This window comes from Drosophila mauritiana, chromosome X (genome assembly GCF_004382145.1).
Source record: "Drosophila mauritiana strain mau12 chromosome X, ASM438214v1, whole genome shotgun sequence".
NCBI lineage: Eukaryota > Metazoa > Arthropoda > Insecta > Diptera > Drosophilidae > Drosophila > Drosophila mauritiana.
Window position 1 is genome coordinate 19904124 of NC_046672.1, and position 18160 is coordinate 19922283.

At 42.1% G+C, this 18160-nt stretch overlaps 4 protein-coding genes across 4 annotated transcripts; 3 read left to right on the forward strand and 1 right to left on the reverse strand.

The window, feature by feature from the left end:
• Nucleotides 1-814: 814 nt before the first annotated feature.
• Nucleotides 815-1440, forward strand: LOC117147329. The gene is made up of 3 exons (XM_033314183.1): nt 815-1088; nt 1145-1286; nt 1358-1440. Exons 1-3 carry the CDS (start codon nt 838-840, stop codon nt 1388-1390), a joined length of 426 nt encoding a protein of 141 aa, XP_033170074.1. The 5' UTR covers nt 815-837; the 3' UTR covers nt 1391-1440.
• A 1708-nt stretch (nt 1441-3148) lies between these two features.
• Nucleotides 3149-4573, forward strand: LOC117148004 (putative odorant receptor 19b). The gene is made up of 3 exons (XM_033315163.1): nt 3149-3885; nt 4094-4454; nt 4508-4573. Exons 1-3 carry the CDS (start codon nt 3149-3151, stop codon nt 4571-4573), a joined length of 1164 nt encoding a protein of 387 aa, XP_033171054.1.
• A 443-nt stretch (nt 4574-5016) lies between these two features.
• Nucleotides 5017-5451, reverse strand: LOC117148118. Its single transcript, XM_033315337.1, has one exon. The coding sequence runs from the start codon at nt 5420-5422 to the stop codon at nt 5078-5080; it is 345 nt and encodes a 114-aa protein (XP_033171228.1). The 5' UTR covers nt 5423-5451; the 3' UTR covers nt 5017-5077.
• Nucleotides 5452-17597: 12146 nt separating this feature from the next.
• Nucleotides 17598-18160, forward strand: LOC117147303. The gene has a single exon (XM_033314149.1). The coding sequence runs from the start codon at nt 17626-17628 to the stop codon at nt 17956-17958; it is 333 nt and encodes a 110-aa protein (XP_033170040.1). The 5' UTR covers nt 17598-17625; the 3' UTR covers nt 17959-18160.

Genomic DNA, 18160 nt, shown 5'->3' on the forward strand with positions numbered 1-18160 from the left:
TGCTGCTTCAATTCGGGAGACCGAGGAAATTTGCGTTCCAGCGAGAACAGGCGATTGATGGCCTGTGGCAAGGTCGATTCAATAGGCGGTGCCGTCTCTTAGAAAGGGCACTCGACGACATAAACCCCGACCGTCGAGCGCTTATGGGTGGCAGCAAAATGACGCTCTGTAGGATCGTTAGCGTCCAAGAGAGCCTGGTTGGATTGAATGCTGTCCATCTCCATGAATGAACGAACCATTGTGTCTAGGTCCGCGCGATGAGTAACAGCAGTAGTATGGTGATCATCGCAGGCGGAATAAAAACCTGCAATAAACCAAACAAAAACAGTATTGAGAGCGATAGCAAAGTCGTTACCAAAGTATTTCTGTTCTCCTGTGTACAGAGACCGGAGCTGATCCGATCCAACGATGACATCGACTGCTCCTGGTGGGCAGAACGTTGGGTCGCCAAAGGAAAAGCTGATATGTTCGCTGATGGCAAGTATTGTAGATCCAGTGTCCAAGGGCAGCCTGCACATTGTAGTCGTCGATGACGTCAGCAAGGATGGATTTTTTAGATTATATTTAGCAACTAGTCATCTTAGCATTTAATTATAACTTTTTCATTGCATTTACAAAAAAAAAACATTCAAATTTTTCTTTAACTCAGCTACAGACGAGTGGGATAAATATAACTTAAATATAATTAATATAATATAATAATTATATAATATAATTCACTTTTGCATATTTATTTAATGCAACCCTGCATTCGGTAGCCCTGCCTACTTTTGACATTTACTCCGTCCCTATAGAATTCAGTGCAAATCTAGAACCCGTACCGGAGAAACCATTTTCATGTCACAACGGAACTTCAAGATGTCGGATCCGAACAACGAAACCGATTCCTATTTTCTCCGGAATTTCCCGAATTTGGTGCAGCCTCAGTTACCGCGTGGATTTAATCGGGGGATGGGCAATCAGTCTACCCAGACTAAGACTTCGCCATCCAAGACAGGGAATAAGTCTACCCAGACGGAACCTGTCAATGATGACAACGTGCGCCTAAATGAGATGTTGACCGGCCACAACTGCGATTTGCTGTGCGAGTGAGTTCAAGTGATTAGTGGTGAGAGTTCTGACTTAAAGTTGATGGTTTCATCAGAGTACTGGAGTCAAGGAAGCGAAGGCTTCCCGTGGAGGACCTAACTGGGCTTCTAACTACAATACTAGAGCGAAATCCAGATGGGAAACCGCTGCCTAAGCGGCAGAAGCTGGAGCGCCAGGAAGAAACGTCCTCAGAGGAGGTAAACAAGTCTCACGATCAATCGTGTTCATTCTACACAGATTCAATCATACATACTACGTATCTTTTCAGACAACAGAAGATTGGGAAACTGAACCATTCTAACTTGGAAAAGTCGATGAGTTAACGACAAAATGATTGCAGGTCAGATTCAACATTTGCAGGCAACATGCAAAAGAAAGAAAAACATTTAAAAATGCAGATAGCCTTGAATTTGTAAGACTTGTATCGAAACAGCTGTATACTAATTGCTTACAAATAAAAACCGCCAGTTACTGTTTAGTTTATGTTGTTGGTTAATTTCAGCCGCTTGAAATGATTATTTATGTACGTATTTATTGAGTGGCAAAATGTGACTAAACTAAAGCTTCGGCTCTGCACACGCCATACGATTATGCTAGCTTAAGATGTTAAGTGACAGTTAGGACAGTTAGGGTCAAAGCAATGTAATGTAAACAAAAGATAAGGGGTGCCTTGTCCGCGCGCATACAGGGTGTTATGTCCCTTAAACAGTTATTCGGCACAGAGACAGCGCTGCAATTTTGGCAATAGGGCGTTTATATGAGAAGTCTTCACCGTTCCGACCCGGCTCCTTGAGTACTTCCAGTGTGTCGATCCTCAGATTGCCGGTTTCCAAACGTCATTTTGTACGTTCCTGAAGAGATGTCAGCTATTCCAGTGCCACCGTTTCCAGAAACCTTGGACCATGGCTTGCAACTGATTAACACTCGCTGTGTCAAAGTAGTTTCCATGAACCAAAGTATGATGCTTGCGGCGGCAGATCCGACAAGTATGCCGTGAGGTACAGTTGCCCACCATATGAGCTGGAAAGCTTCGGAGAATTCCCGTCGAGATGCAATGTCGAGTACACCTAAAAAGTTGGTGATTCTTCTGGCACGATGTGCACTTTGCTCTTCCCGTCGGGGATGTGTGTCGTCTGCGTGGTGCGTTGTAGCTGCGCATCGAGCTTGGATTCGTCGCGCTAAGTTAAAAAGCCTTTAACGTATCGCAGCGTGATGTGAGAAATTTCCGAAATCGGTGGATGGTCACACCTTTTTCCTCAGATTCTGTTCATTTAGCCCAATCTTGGCGGGTATCGCTATCCAATTTTGTAAGCAATAAGAATAAGCTCCTCACATTTGAAGCGGCGGTCAAAGATAAAGGACGCCTTGTTCGCGAGCATAGAGGATGTCTCGTTCCCAAACAGTGCAACACATGTGCAGCTCACAGCATTGACAATGCTTACTACAAAGAGAATAATGCAAGTAATTACACGTATATATTCTTGATCAGGATCAATAGCGGATTCGATCTGGCCCTCCGTCTGTCCGTATAAACGTTTCGATCTCAGGAGCGATTTTTATCGCGGTTGAGATTAATCATTCAGATTCTAGAGAGATAGACGCAGCGCAAGTTTGTTTACCCATATTGCCACGCCCACTCCAACGGCCACAAACAGCCCGAAACTGCCACGCTCACACTTTTGAAAAATAATTTGATATTATTTCCTATTTTTGTTAGTCTTTTAAATTCCTATCCTAAAATTGCTACGCCCACAAACCGACCAACCTTTCACGCCGTTGGACACAACGCTTTAGATTAAACAATTTAATTTAAATTAAAAAAAAATGTAATATAAAAAACCATTCCCATTTCGTTTTCCAGGAATCTAAGTGGCTCTAATGATGATAAGGCGGCGATTGATTTGCGAAAAATGATTGTCATTGTAATTGCTGGTAGGTTCAAAATCGAACTTTTTCGGTCTAATTTGCAGCAATTTGCATAATTTGCGGCATAGGTGGCTGATTGGATTATTATAAAAAGGACGGAGCACGGAGAGCTGATTCAAAGAAGCGGACATCCATGGACATGGCGAAGGTGGATTCAACGAGGGCTCTGGTTAACCACTGGCGCATCTTTAGGATTATCGGAGTGCATCCGCCGGGCAAGAGGACCGTCTGGGGTCGCCACTACACGGCGTACTCCATGGTGTGGAACGTAACCTTCCACATCTGCATCTGGCTGTCCTTTTCGGTCAACCTCCTGCAGTCCAACTCGCTGGAGACCTTCTGCGAGAGCCTCTGCGTGGCCATGCCGCACACGCTCTACATGCTGAAGCTGATCAATGTCGGCCGGATGCGCGGCGAGATGATCCGCAGCCACCGGGTGCTCCGTCACTTGGACAGGCGGCTGGGCTGCGCCGACGAACGCCGGATCATTGTGGCCGGCATCGAGCAGGCCGAGTTCATATTCCGCACCATTTTGCGCGGCATTGTGTGCACCGTCACTGTTGGCATCGTTTACATGGCCGTGGCCAGCGAGCCCACACTGATGTACCCCACCTGGATTCCCTGGAACTGGAGGGACAGCTCCTCCTCCTACCTGTCCACCGCCATGCTGCACACGACCGCCATCATGGCGAATGCGACAGCTGTCCTCAATCTGTGCACCTATCCGGGCACCTACCTCATCCTGGTCAGTGCCCACACCAAGGCGCTCGCCCTGCGGGTCTCCAAACTGCGATATGGCACGCCACTCCCGGCGGTTCGGATGCAGGCCATTCTGGTTGGGTACATCCACGACCACCAGATCATTTTGCGGTGAGTGTGGGGAAATCTCATCTCCCAATGCAAGAACTTTTAAAGCATTTCGGGAGCTTTGACCTTGACACCATTTATCGGTAAGACTGCACGATGTACCCAATTTTCCGATCTCTCCAGCAAAAGGCGTATGTACACACACATTTTGGGGTGCCACACACATCTTCATTGTCATTGAAGATTATTATACCTTTTTCCTCAAGTGCAGCCTCTTCAAGTCACTGGAGAGATCCCTTTCGATGACCGGCTTTCTGCAGTTCTTCAGCACGGCGTGTGCGCAGTGCACAATCTGCTACTTTCTACTCTTCGGGAACGTCGGGATCATGAGGTTCATGAACATGTTGTTCCTCCTGGTGGCCCTGACCACGGAGACGCTCCTTCTCTGCTACACGGCGGAGCTACTTTGCAAGGAGGGGGAGAGCCTCCTGACCGCTGTCTACAGCTGCAACTGGCTGTCCCAGTCGGTACACTTTCGGAGACTCCTGCTCCTGATGCTCGCACGCTGCCAGAATCCACTGATCCTGGTCGCCGGCGTTATTGTGCCCATCAGCATGAAGACCTTCATGGTGGTAAGTGCTGTACAAAGCCAACTGTTACCCTCCTTATCTGCGATTTATTGCAGGTGATTAAGGGAGCGTACACCATGCTCACTCTGCTGAATGAAATTCGAAAATCGTCCCTTGAATAGAACTGAACTCGAAGGCAATATAGTAATTATACTATATTATTATAATTATATATAATATTACTATAATATTATATCAAGAACTAACCCTCTTACTAGTTCTCTCGCGCTTGCACCTTTGGCTTAGCGTCCTGCTGTGCGCTCTGCAATTAAGTCGCTCATTAACACTGGCTTTCGTAACATTTTTATTTTTTTTTGTAAATTTTATTAATTGGAACTAAACACGGGCTTACTCTCTTCCTAGTTCTCCCGCGCAATTTAGTCGCTTATTAACACTGTTTTTCGTAACATTTGCATGCGCGCATCGATGGAGAATCTCGTTCGCTAACATAAATAAACAATAATCGTTTGAAATCACTACAGAAAAATCAATCCCCTTTTCATTTCTCGAAATAGATAATAACAAATTATTAATTATTATTATTATAATTATATTTATGCGTCAACACTAAGACCATTCGATAATTCATAGTTATTTTTGGAGTAGGTTAACAGAAATCGCATTTACTACTTCTTCTGCAAATGTAGATTTTTTTCTATTTCAACTCCGATTATATTCAGGAGACGATTGAATAACTGCCTATTACATTCCTCCTCATTCAGGGCAATCATCTCTTCCAGCTCCTTTATGTCCTCATCGATGGGCCCGCTCACTGTTCTAAAGTATTCTTCCTCGGCATCTGCGGACTGCGAACCCTCCTTCTGGGTGGTCGATTCCTCCTGGGTGGGCGATTCCTTCTGGGTGGGCGGTTCCTTCTGGGTGGGCGACTCACTCGGCTGCTCAGGATCGTCCGTCACCAAGAAGTCCTTGTTTCCAGTTTGGGTTGCATCCTCTTTCAATTTCTCTGCCATTTTTTAATTCCGTTGAGCACTGAAGCTTGTTTCTCAGTAAAGTAGTGAAAGAAAGTGAACTCAGTCAATTCATTCACAGCGAAACGTAATCACAAGTGAAAGCAATTTGCCCGCCAACTTGATCGAAAATCAATGTGGATTTTGAATGGTTCCTTTGAAATTAAGAAAGCTCAAATATACAAAGTGTGGAAAATATTGCCATATTTACATCATTTGAGCAATTTGACTAATCTCGAAACTTGTCTCTCAGTTAAAAGACTGATTGCTTTTTCTATATTAGAAAGAAATTATTATTTTATATATATTATAGAGTCAAAAGCGTTCTCTCCATAATAAAAGGCTCAAGGATAATAAAGCAAACCAATTTGAATGTAAACAAAAAGGAAAAAGAGAATGTGCTAATTAACGAACCATTTAGGAATGCCAATATATTTATTTATGCGCTAACACTAAGACTATTCGATAACATAGTGTGACCATAATACATTGGTATTTTGGGAAAAAAATGCAAAATGGCTCAGTCAGTCGTGCTTAAGCATTGACACTTGCAGCTGGAAAATAACCCAAAACCTTAAGCTCGCGCACCCAGAGTTTCGTCATTACCCGCACACTAAAGGATCAGGACAGTCTAACATTCTAGCAGCCTAGCTCACGTGCCTCGCTGGCACCCTTTGTTGACCCGGATGGCCTTCATCGAGTTTTTGGTCAACTGGAGATGTCTTCGTTGGATTCAGTGACCGAAACCCAATCATCGTCCAAAAGATCATAAAGTAGCAGGATCGACGAAGCGAGAATGAGCTGCGTCTGCAGCTCATTAGGAATTCTGTTGAAAATCGTCTTTTCGTATAATAATAAAAATAAAAAGCATATTAGCTCAACATCATTATAGAAGATTTTTTTATAAAAACTAGCCATGAAATGTTTTTTTTTATTTATGAAATTATATGTAACTTATGTGCGCCAGAAATGTATTATTGTAGAATGGTTATACATTAGAGTACTATATATTGCAGCACCCTTGAGGATCGAAGAATAGTTCTGGCGGCTCTGCTTCCCAATCATCCTCAGTCTCGATGAGAAATTGGAAAGCTGTCCAGCAACTTGTTTCTCTTCACTCCATAATGATGTCCTGAAAATCTGTAATATCATATGCCACGTTGGAATAAGTACAATGATATGATCATCTGACCTTCATAGGGGCTTCCAAAATCAAGTGATCAGTCGAGGTCTTGGGAACTATGGAGGCCATAGACTTAGGATTAAGTAATTCTATATACCTTGACGCAAGTTTGCCACGCCTAATCTTACTCCGACAATCCGCCCTAATTTTCATTCACCGTGATATGTATTGCAAATTCCTATCGATATGACCACATTATTTTTACAACGCCGACAAATCAAAAAAAAAAAAAGAAAACGGCCACGACTGCAACATTAAAATTTATTTAAATTTTCTCGTTTCTTGCCAACTTGTATCGATATGCCGCGAAATATTGGAATCTTGTCTTAGCTTAACTCCCACCAGCTGAGAAAAGGGTATCTGTTACTCGATTTGTTCGTTTCCAGCGTTATCTATTGTTTCCTAATTGAAAAACAACAGAGCTCATATCATCCGCAGACTGAAAAAATAAAATTCAGCTAGAGAATCGCTTCCTTCTGCCTGTTACATACTTTTCAACGAATCTAGTATACCCTTTACACTACGAAAAATATTGTTTACAAATTAATCGCTTGTCAAAACCGAACTCACGTCGAATCCACTTGGCAACCACAGCCGAATCGATACTATATAACCATTATGTAACCACGGCAGTCTGCTGATTAATCATATTATTATGTAACAGTATTATTACGTACTATTTGACAATACATAGGCAATTTGATTGTAGTAAATCCTAATTATTACCTAATTTTCGGGCGCCAACTGTCAAGGATATTTTCACCTGCTGCCCTCCCCTTCGCCCTCTCAGCCCAGCAGCAGTGAAAATTTTAATTACTTTGCCACTTTTGGCGGCTGACTTTGCGGTTAGCTGCTTAATAATCGCTCGCGATTCAAAGCCCATTTGTCTCAGGCCACCGAAGCAATCACTCACACTTGCAGGCACAAGCAGCTCACACGGTCGCACACAGACGCACACCGACGCACACAGACAGGCAAACCACAAGTGCCGCAGAGTATGCTACACTTATTTGCAATAACTCTTTGCGGAGCCGAAGTAAGCGGCTGGGGAAACTCCCATCGCACTCCATCATCGCATTACTCATACGCCGCATGTGACCAAATATTTGCCCACTCACGCTCACATCCACAGTTGCCCACACGCACACACACACACACACACACATGGGATTGCGAATGCCAAACAGGACCACAAGCAGTCGTCCTGCCTTGCTGCTTTGGAAAGATACCGATACTTTAATGCCGGCTGTGTAGCACATCAAATTAGCGCTCCCCCTGCTGCCGACAAACAATTTGTTTGTCCAACACTCTCTTTTCCGGAGCAGAGTCGAGAGTCAAGAAGATTCCATCTGCCATCTTCTGGACTTGGCCAGCTGCAGTTCACCAAAGGAGGCAGCCGAGGGGCTCAGGATACGACGATGCTCAGCCAAAAGGCAAACAAATACAAATCCTATTTGCATTGTTGGCAACTATTTGGCTTGCCAGGACACTGCAAGAAATATCCCATAGCCTCATTTGTACCACTGCAAACCATTGGTTTTAATACCCAAATCTAAGTTCTCGAGATCAGCTATGAAATGTACGTACATAGTACGAATACAAATGTACGTACATAAGTGCAACCCTATAGTTGACATCTAGTACAAGAAAGGCTTACAACACTGGATTATACAATTTCAAAGTAAATCTGCAATGAATACAAAATGTGTTTGTTTTATTGTTACTTTACCTATTATAAAACTACAAAATGATTAACATATTTTCATTTTTGCTATTGCAAAACTCAGTTCGATTTATATAGAGTGTATAGACTTTCTTGGTCACTTTTTCATAGGTACAAAATTGTACATGCAATATGAAACATTAATACTCAATGAGAGTACCGCAGAAATTTCTATACGATATAAGACTTGCATCCGACATGGATTTGGACTCCATACATAGTGTATATCATTTAAACATCGTTTTACACGTTCCATTAATGCAAAAGTGATATATACTATATATCCTTTCCATATTCCGTCAATCTTTAAGAGCTGTAATCGATTTGCGACTTTGTCCCTTTGCCCACTTCGATTCTGACCTCCTCGAGTGGAGGACCTGCACTATGACTTCATTCCACGTCCTTTGGAAAAGTACGCATTTGGGAAGGGAGAAGAGTGTCGTGGAGTAGAGTGGATTGGAGCCTGTGAGGACGGACTAGGTAAATATTAATCTAGCCAAGATGGCAAGTCTCGCAGGTTCGCGTCGCCGGCAGGAGTAAGCCAAATCAATTGCAATTACAACAAACAAACATGCGAAGGGGAATGCAGGGGCGGAATGCAAATCGAAATCAAAATGAGAATCACGTTCTGGCGCTGTGCAGTGTCTCCAGCATTTCGCAATGCCGATGTTCCTACCCGTCTATATATGTACATATATATGTATGTGCGAGTATATAGGATATAGCCGAGCCACGGAGTTTGTTTGCATTCGATTGCTTTGCTAAACATGTGCAATGAAAAATGCGTGCATAAAATGAATGACGCTTTGGGAAAGCTGAAAACTGAAAGCTGAAAACGGAAAACTGAAAACGAAAAACTGATAACTGAAAAGCTGGAATACTGTAATGGGGGCAGAACTGGAAATGCAAATGGAAATGGCTGAGCCAACGAAAATAACATCGACTGAAAGCTAATAAATTGCCACTCGACTGGGACTTGCGGCTGTGGGAGTTCATAAATTTGATTTGTTTCCTTCAATTTGGAGACAAGTTTCAGCAAAGGACTGGGATTATACCATACTATATTAAACATTTCTGGCTGCCAAATAAGAGAGTCACTTTGCGACCCTAAGCAACAAATATCTGCGTTCGAAAAAGGCTATTCATCTTATAGGTAAGTCTATCTAAATCGTATTCAGTATCTGTCACTACACATTTTATCGTGCTGTCTACCATTTTTTAGGGCGCTAAGAAATATATAATAAATTATTAATTAACAAGCAAATGTTGATAAGCAGATTGCCTCATTTTTCGATAAAGTGTTTTACAAATGGCAATAAAACTCAATCGCATAAATGGCTTATCACATCAGCGGGCATAAATAAAAATTATCTTTTGAAGTAGCAAGAAGCCGGAAACGGAAGTAGACGTGAATTGCGTAGGCGAGGAAGAAGCGAGTTTCAGGCAACATTCATAATGCACATGTCCAAGATAAACCAAAACAGAAGACAAATGTTAGTTCATAAATTGTCAAGAAGTCGGAAAAAAAGAGGAAATGAAAACGAAATGCCATCTCCACTCATTTTTCCCCGAAATGTCCTCTTCCTTTCTTTTTCTTTTTTGTTTCTTCTAGTCTTTTCTCGAGGAAGTAGAGCTCCAGCATTGTTGTTTAAAAAGTTTGAATACATTATAAATGTTTTATAATTAAAACGGCAGTGAGGTACAATGGAGCAAACATCTCTGCAATCTAAACTAATATTTTCTGTAAGTCGTTTCTTCTCATTTTGGATGAAGCTGAAAATAAGATGGCTGCAACTTATAGAAAAGGAGAATTATAGTTTACGAATAATTATGTTACTTTTATAGACACATTTATGCAATGAAACTTTATTGAACTTGGAATATTTCAATATCTAAAGGTGGAAATTAACACTGAATGAGCTCCACGTACATAAATGTAACTAATAAATATCTCTATATATTCTTACTGTTTTTTTTTTTCAAATTTTGTTCAACCCTATAAGTAGCTGTCTGATTGAGCGTTGCAATGGATTTTGTTCTTCAAGAGCATAAACAAATAACACATAATTTGGTAAATAATATGCTGCTTTTGTATCAAGTGTCATTATTCAAGGGCTCCAGTGTAAACAGCACAGATATCGATTCGAGTGGACACATCCGCTGAACTAGGATCAGGAGTGGGAACACAGGACACTGATTCCGGGTGGAAGCCTAAGCAAATATGCAGCAGCCGTGATATCAGGTGATGGGTGACGGGTGACTGGAGTCACGGAGTCAGGCCATCAGGAATTGCTTTTATTTGTCTTCATTACACTGGCCACTCTCCAGTTGGATAGTTTTTGGGCAAAACCGGAGGGGAGCAGGAGGAGCCCAGGACCAGGACCCGTACCATGGCAGGAGCAGGAAATTCAAATACGCTTACAACTCGAACCACAATCAAAGTTTTTGGACCAGGCCCACACAGATGGAAGATACTCGTGCTGCTCCAAATAGCCACATTGTTTTGCTTGCCTTTCTGTTTTGTTTAGCATCTCATCTCAGCTCGTTTTTTTGGCCTTTTGTTTATTTTTTTTTTTTTTGTTTTTTTGTTTTTCGATGTCGATTTCGATGTCGCAGGACTCTTCCGCTACTTTGACTGCTCAGATTAAGGACATGGCAGGAGGAGGTTTGTTCGGGCAAGTTTTTTGCGGCTTCGCCTTGATAATCCCACGTCCTTTGCAGGACATCAAGGGCATTAGCATGTGATATGTGTGTGCAAGTTCTTGGATTTTTCGGGGTATTTCAAATCTGTGTATAAACGGCTTTCGACCAGAAGAGCCGAAGTTTATGGAACTTGGCCAAAGATGTTGTCAGTTTAAGTTTGCTAATTAGCCGGCAAAGCGGTATCAAAGGAATTAGAGGCATTTCAGGTGCTGCGGCGATTCAGGTGATGCCGACTTAATCAAAAATTGCGAAATACATTCCCTTCCCCTCCAGGCCAACCATCTTATTCATCAACTGCTGCTTTTGCCTCGACAGCGGCGGCCATAAAAGGAAAAGCTATTCGCGATTTATGCCCCGCCGTCAGCAAATGCGGGATCAGCTGAAGTGGGCCTGTCCTCGCACCCACTCCCATCTTCCGGCCAGGAAGGTCCTAAGTAAACATCCTGGACATCACCAACATGCCCAACATCCGCAGCATCCTGGACATCCCTGAGAAAGTGCAAATATGGCCAACTTCCTCCTCCTCAGCCATTGCGCACCTTTCGCGGTAATAAGTTGCGAGTTTATTATTACATTTGCCCCGCAACCGAAAAAGTCTTCAAATAGGGCGAGTAAATCTTTTAGTATTATGCCATAATGAGATTCATCCAGTGGTATTTATAGTTAATCGTCACTTTAGATAGATTAATTAATAATAAATAATAATATAATAATAATATCCATTAAATTATACAAAATATGCACATGCCTTAAAAGTCTATAGATTCGCATGCGATTGTGCACCTGTTTCAATTTTGCATGCTTCCCCATTACATACCCTCAAATTTGAACTCATAACCATTAACAATATTCCACCTTCCCAGCTTGAAGGCTGCGTGTGGAAAGGATGCAAATCGCCGGTCGATGGCCAAATGTCAATTTACGCAGATTTTATGTTTATTTGCCCATTGATTAATGGGCGAGGACACACACGAGGTTCTCTCTCGGTCGCAGGTCTTCAATCATAAGGAGTCGCCCCTTTTTTGCGAAGGTCGCCCTGCGCCTTATTTATGCATAGAATTTATAGGCCAAGACCAGCATATTTGTGTCATTAGCCGCAAATTTTTGACCCATTTGTCATTAGAGCTGACTGCAGACGGGCAGGCCGAAGGATTTGCATAAAACAAACGGACAAGGACACGGCCATCCGTGTGTGCCGGCCATTGTGCCCTGCCAAAATGTGTGACCGACAAGATTTATCAAGTAATAACAGACATTTCGGACAACCCATAGACCCATTAGTAACACGCTGTTTGACATTGTCTGAAAATATCATTTTAATCACAGGCCGACCACACACAAGCAGCACATGGAGCACATGGAGCACATGGAGCTGGCCATTCAGGATGCGGACTCGGCTGGCCGTGTGACTCGTGTCCTTCGTCGACATGGTCGACTGCCTTCCGCCTCGCAGCTTTAAGATGTTTCATGGGTACCACACTACTACTGCTAATGAAATTGAGATCTTAAAGTGCACTGCTGGGAATCCAAATAGTAGGAAATAATAGTAAATGAAATAAATAGTTTTAAATATAATCATTGTTACTACTCCGCCTACGAGGAAGTACAAATTTCGATTGCTGGCAACAGTGCGTATGAGTAATGAGCTGCTTAGCCAACAATAACTGCCCTAAAGCGCATCACACAAGAAGTTGGGGCAGGGGCTATGGGGCCAAAATCACTGCAGGTACAGGCTCTAGTACACAAATAGTATAGCATGAACTTCGGATGGTTATAGTCCTTCAGTCCTTCAGCTTCACTTCGTTGGTACTCAGTGGCCCTGATTTGGCGGAAGTACCTGGTGGCAGGATTTATGGCGTGTCCGCCAGTAGGAGCTGCCGTGTTTGTTAGTGGTTAACAAATTGAATCCGAGAACTATTCAAATTAATCTGCGAACTTTGCCCTGGCTCATCTGTCCGGCTGTCCGGCTGTCCGGGTGTCTGGTTGTCCGGATGTCTGGATGTCCGTCAGTTGGCACATCTCCACAACCAGCAGGTGGCTACGCACTGACTGATTTATGTGCGGCAATGTCTTGGGCTGAAAACTTTCCTTCCGTTGCGGGTTAAGCCACTGCGAAAGGAAATTAAAAAATTACGGAAAAAAAGAGAAGTGGCAGCCGCGAGGAATCTTGGCCAACTTTTTGATCTGTCTGCCGCAGTCAGCCGCCAGCACGTTGCAATTGTGCCCCAAGACACTCAGATCCTTGGAGTCCTCCTTAAGTTTTAATTACACGAAACGTGAGCCAGATTACAAACTGCCACCTTCCTTGATTTCCGTGCTCACTTCACAAATCAAGCGCAACATCACACAACTTTCCAATAAACGACTCACTTGTTCTCCCCGACCAATTATAAGACGCAAGCTATTCCGTATCGAGTTGCAACTTGTGACAGATGATATGGAATGCATGGTTCCAGGTTCTATGGCAACTGAAAGTGGGTTCTTAAAACATCGCCAAGCAGGAGTCATTATGCCCTTTCTGCTTAATTTCATTTCATTTTGAGATGCATCTATGTGAAATCTGAAATCTTAAGATATTTACTTTAGCTTAAGAGTAGAGAAAATATGATCTGAAACCAGTGATCATGTTATATTTCAATCTTTAATATTGACTTGCCTAACGCTCTTGATTTACAATCATTGATTTACAAGACTTTCAGTTTTCAGCTTCAAAACATTCGCATGTTTGCTTTCAATAATGAACGAGTTATTAATGGAAATACACCGGCATCATTAGTAAAATGTATTAAATGCTATATGTGTGCAGTAGTGTAAAACAGATATCAATAAATTTGACTGGAAAATAATTGGAGCAGCAACAGAAAACAAAGTTAGGCACAGAAGCCGATTTCTGGAAATCAAATTCGTACTTGAATGTTATTTGATTCGATTACAAGGCCTGTTGTTAGTAAATCAAAGAACATGGCTTTCATTGAATTTGTGTATATAAGTACAAGTTACTGCGGCTGCAGTGACCAAATCAAATCGATTTATAGTCACGCATGTCCCGACAAAAATTGCACTCCATCATCACATCAGAGTTACCAACGAACAGGCAGTTTCGAATATTTATTCAGTTCTTTTTCTAGGTATCTGTACCTTATATAGGAAAACTATATGGGGAAACCATTCTCCTCCATTTGATCACCCAAATGACATCCTTCTTATTACAATATATGCGAGAGACTGGGAATCATCTATTCAGACATTAGGAATGGTTTCTCCAGCATCGTGCCATTCGGACACAGTTTGCTTAAGTGTTTGCAAACGGTTTGATGGCAGTTTAGTTTTAAGACGTTCTCGGAGAGAAATCGCACTGAGAAATTAATTGCGAACTCATGTAGTTGTTCGAGGATGTCATCAGAATTCACCCCGTCCCACAACCCGTGTACGTGTGAGTGTTCAACAAGGAGGAGGAGCAACGGAAGCGGGAAGGATGTATTGGGTGCCATAGATATTACCCACAAGACGCCATAATCGCTGTGTAGTTCCGAGTGTAACCCAATTAGTTGACAAGCGTTCCAATACGGCTCCTCACAAGGATCCCCCGGAAACATATCGAAGAACTCCAGTCTCTCGGGCAAAGTCATCTGTGAGACGAAACATGTGTATAAGAGCTTGTGGTTTAAATCCAAAACACTTTTCTATACAATTAAATTTTTTTCGCTCGTAGCATGGAAACTATTTGAATTTTTATGCTCAAGATAATGCTAAACATTTGTGCTTCACCTTCGTCATTATGAATATCCAACGATGGTTCCTTGGTGCCATTTAGACTAAATAATCATTATCAGCTCATTTGTAAAGAATCTTAGTTTTTAAGTATTTTATGACTCCATTATTCGTTTTATTATTTATTTAATTATACCCTTGCAAAGGATTTACTGAGTTCAGTCAGAAGTTTACTCAGTGCTGACAGCCGACTCGATATATCGATATATATCCGTTTCCGGCTGTCCGCTTGTCAGTCTGTCCGTCCATTTCTACTTAAAAATAAAAAAATATATATACCTTTGTTGTCCTTTGATTTTATTCGTTATTCATATATATATTGACAGAACTTATCAAGCTTCATTCCTTGTTTCTTTTTGATTCAAATTAATTCGTTTCGAAACAATAATTAATAATTATTTTATTAAGACAGCCTGCAAAATCTTAAATATGGCTGATTACCACACTTTAAGACACCTGTCATTGAGAGAAGCTTTAAGCTTTTGTGGTTTATCGAAATGTATACTCGTTTGAAAATTATTTGCTTATTTCGGAAAGTAGTGATTCGCTGTAGCGAGTAGCGTTTGCCCGTGATTAACTCGTTACACTGAGAGAATTAAAATACAAACGATTTATTGCATTATTTCTGGAAATGATGGCATCGCTTTTTGATTTCATAGGCATATCTTGCAGATTCGTGTTAGCTTGTAGGCACAGATCAATTCGTAAACTCTGCCCCATTTTTATATTGGCGGTAAATTAGAATAACACACACACACTAATGTTAATTAATTAAAATATTCTAGTTTATTCTAGTAAGCTTCAGATCACTTATTTAAATGGCAAGGTGGCGTTACATTTGATCACATTAGACTTGATTGAATTCCCGCCGAGGGAATCAATCTCTTTCGAGAAACACCAAATTCCATATGGGAATTTGATTCCATCGAAGAACTTGGGCCTCTAAGCACCGGGCAACCAACCACAACAATATGAGGAGCGGAAGGAGGCGGAAACTTTTTTAATTAAAAGGAAAAAGAAGGAAAGAAATGAAACTTTTGCCACTGACAAAATGTTTCTCCCGGCCATCAACAAGTTAAGCACAACAGAAATTGTTTCTTTGCCGTATTTTTCCACCTGTTTTCTTCGATTCGCTTAAACCTGATAACCACCACCCACAAAAAACGAAGAAAAACGAAAAACCCGCCCACTTGGCTTTTGTTGTTGCTCTACTTATTGCGCTTCATTTGCAGCAATGAAATTTAAGCGTTTAGAGAAAACTTTCTCCTGCTGCTTCTTCGTTATTCAGTCAACTGCATGAGATTTATGCCGGGTTTTGCCAACTAGTCCGTCGATTCCTTTCTTTCTGGCTGGCATTTGTTGCATAACAATAGGCTGAAAAGCACTTTCAAGCCAGCTTTGTCCACATTTGCATATGTATTTCATCACTACGATGACAGCTGGGTGGTACGACCGTATTCTACAGGGTATGTGGACTTCGTCTTCCGGATGTTAACATCTTCACTCCTCTCGGTTTCATTGACTTTTCCCATGGGTGTGGGTAAAAGGCTGCGAAAATGGGAAAATCGGTGGGTAGGGGTTGCCTCTTGGCAGCTGTTCCCTGTGTATTACATTTGAGCGCCGTAATTATTATTATTATTATTATTATTGTGTAATATTATCATGATTATTTTTATGGTTTTTGCATTTTAAAACAAATGAGACTCGACTCGAGTAGGAAGGAGCTCTCATGTATGCTGGCGGGTGCGCCAAAAATTACCCCAGAAATGGTGTTTTTATGTGGCTTTAACTGCCTGTCCGTTGCCCATCAATTTTACTAACTTCTGGCGAAAGCGAGCCAGCGAAATGACAGCGGCAGGGAGAAAGGAGAAATGTGAAAGCAGAAAGCAGAAGGCAGAAAGGGAACAGGGATACCAGCTCCACGAACATAAAAATCAAATTTCCGCGTAAATCGTTCGCTCAACATTTGTTATTTTGTGTACAAAAACGCAGAAAATCAGCGAAATTGTAGCCGTTTCCCACAAAAATAACGCATTACATTTTGGCGAAAAAGTACACTTTTCCAATAAATAAGGGAGTGGCCAATGCTGCTGATTCGAGGTGGTTCCAAGTAAATCAAACTCAAACAGCTCTTGAATAACCTTTAATATTTATTCGTTGGAAAATATGTGACATGTTGAAGAAGCCCATAATCGACCTTATTCAGAATATTTAATATTAATCAGATTCACTAGCCGAGTCGATATGGACATGTCCGTCCGTTTGTCCGTCCGTAAAAACTTAGAAATCGGACAAGATCGGAAGCTAGATAGTTGTCGCTCGTAGTTTTTAAAACTGTTGTTCTTTTTTCAACATCAACAGTATAAAATCTAAAGCTTAAATGTTAACATAAGCAAAAAATGTAGCAGCCGCTAGATGGCGCTATTACTAGCATATCTCCATTTGTCCGCGTACGCTCTTAAGCCAAGCAATGGGTATCTGATAGTCGATACACTCGACTGTAGAAATCTGTCTAGTTTTTTATTAATTATTATAAATTTAATTGATTGAGGCGACTCTTTACCGATTGTACTTGGAAGGTTCTCTAACCTAAGATTTGTTGGCTCGTCTAGAGTTAAGTCGCAGAAATGCTCTGAACTCAAGCGGATCCAATCTGAAACTTGAGTCAAACCGAGGCGCAATCGCAAATGGACAGATACTCAGAGCTGGGCTCTGTGACCTTGAGCGGGAAGTGAAACTGATAAGGCGGCATTGGAGCACTGGAAGTGGAAGCTCGAATCGAAATCTTGGGAACGGAACGGCGTCAGTTGCTTGTTTTCCACCGAGATGAGCGCAATAAGCCCCGCCCTGCTGCTCTGCCTGATCCTCACCATCGGTCTGTTCCTTGGCCAAGGTCGGGCGAATCCCGTGGAGGCGAATGATCCCGATATTCCCGCACCCGATGCCAACGAACTGGACATCGATTTCGGGGAGGAGGACGCCACCGACAAGCCACTGGGCATAGTCTCGATCAAGGTGCGCCACATCCAGCCGGACCCCGCCCACTGCGCCCAGCTCTCGCCCCACCACCCACACCACCCCCAGTGCCACAGCTATTGCAAGCGCCAAGGTCACTGGGTGGGCCAGTGCAAGAAGGATACCTGCCAGTGCTTCTCCTAGGTCTACTTTGACTGTGAGCCGAAACATCGTGTTTTTTTTTGAGTGCAAATATGTATATGACGAAACTGTGCAAATGTACTATATATGAATGAAAGTGAATCAAAATGACTCAAATCATACTCATATTATGTATTCTCTGACCTACTTACATACTTACATGCACTGATTAGAAAAAGCAGAACCTTAATAAATCTTAAATTCA

Excerpts from the sequence above, each read along its gene's own strand:
- LOC117147303 (XM_033314149.1), top strand. The coding sequence starts at position 17,626 with ATGAGCGCAATAAGCCCCGCCCTGCTGCTCTGCCTGATCCTCACCATC.
- LOC117147329 (XM_033314183.1), top strand. The coding sequence starts at position 838 with ATGTCACAACGGAACTTCAAGATGTCGGATCCGAACAACGAAACCGAT. Across the intron at positions 1,089-1,144 it reads AACTGCGATTTGCTGTGCGA|AGTACTGGAGTCAAGGAAGC; the intron begins GTGAGTTCAAGT and ends TGGTTTCATCAG. Across the intron at positions 1,287-1,357 it reads AAGAAACGTCCTCAGAGGAG|ACAACAGAAGATTGGGAAAC; the intron begins GTAAACAAGTCT and ends GTATCTTTTCAG.
- LOC117148118 (XM_033315337.1), bottom strand. The coding sequence starts at position 5,422 with ATGGCAGAGAAATTGAAAGAGGATGCAACCCAAACTGGAAACAAGGAC.
- LOC117148004 (XM_033315163.1), top strand. The coding sequence starts at position 3,149 with ATGGACATGGCGAAGGTGGATTCAACGAGGGCTCTGGTTAACCACTGG. Across the intron at positions 3,886-4,093 it reads GACCACCAGATCATTTTGCG|CCTCTTCAAGTCACTGGAGA; the intron begins GTGAGTGTGGGG and ends CCTCAAGTGCAG. Across the intron at positions 4,455-4,507 it reads GCATGAAGACCTTCATGGTG|GTGATTAAGGGAGCGTACAC; the intron begins GTAAGTGCTGTA and ends GATTTATTGCAG.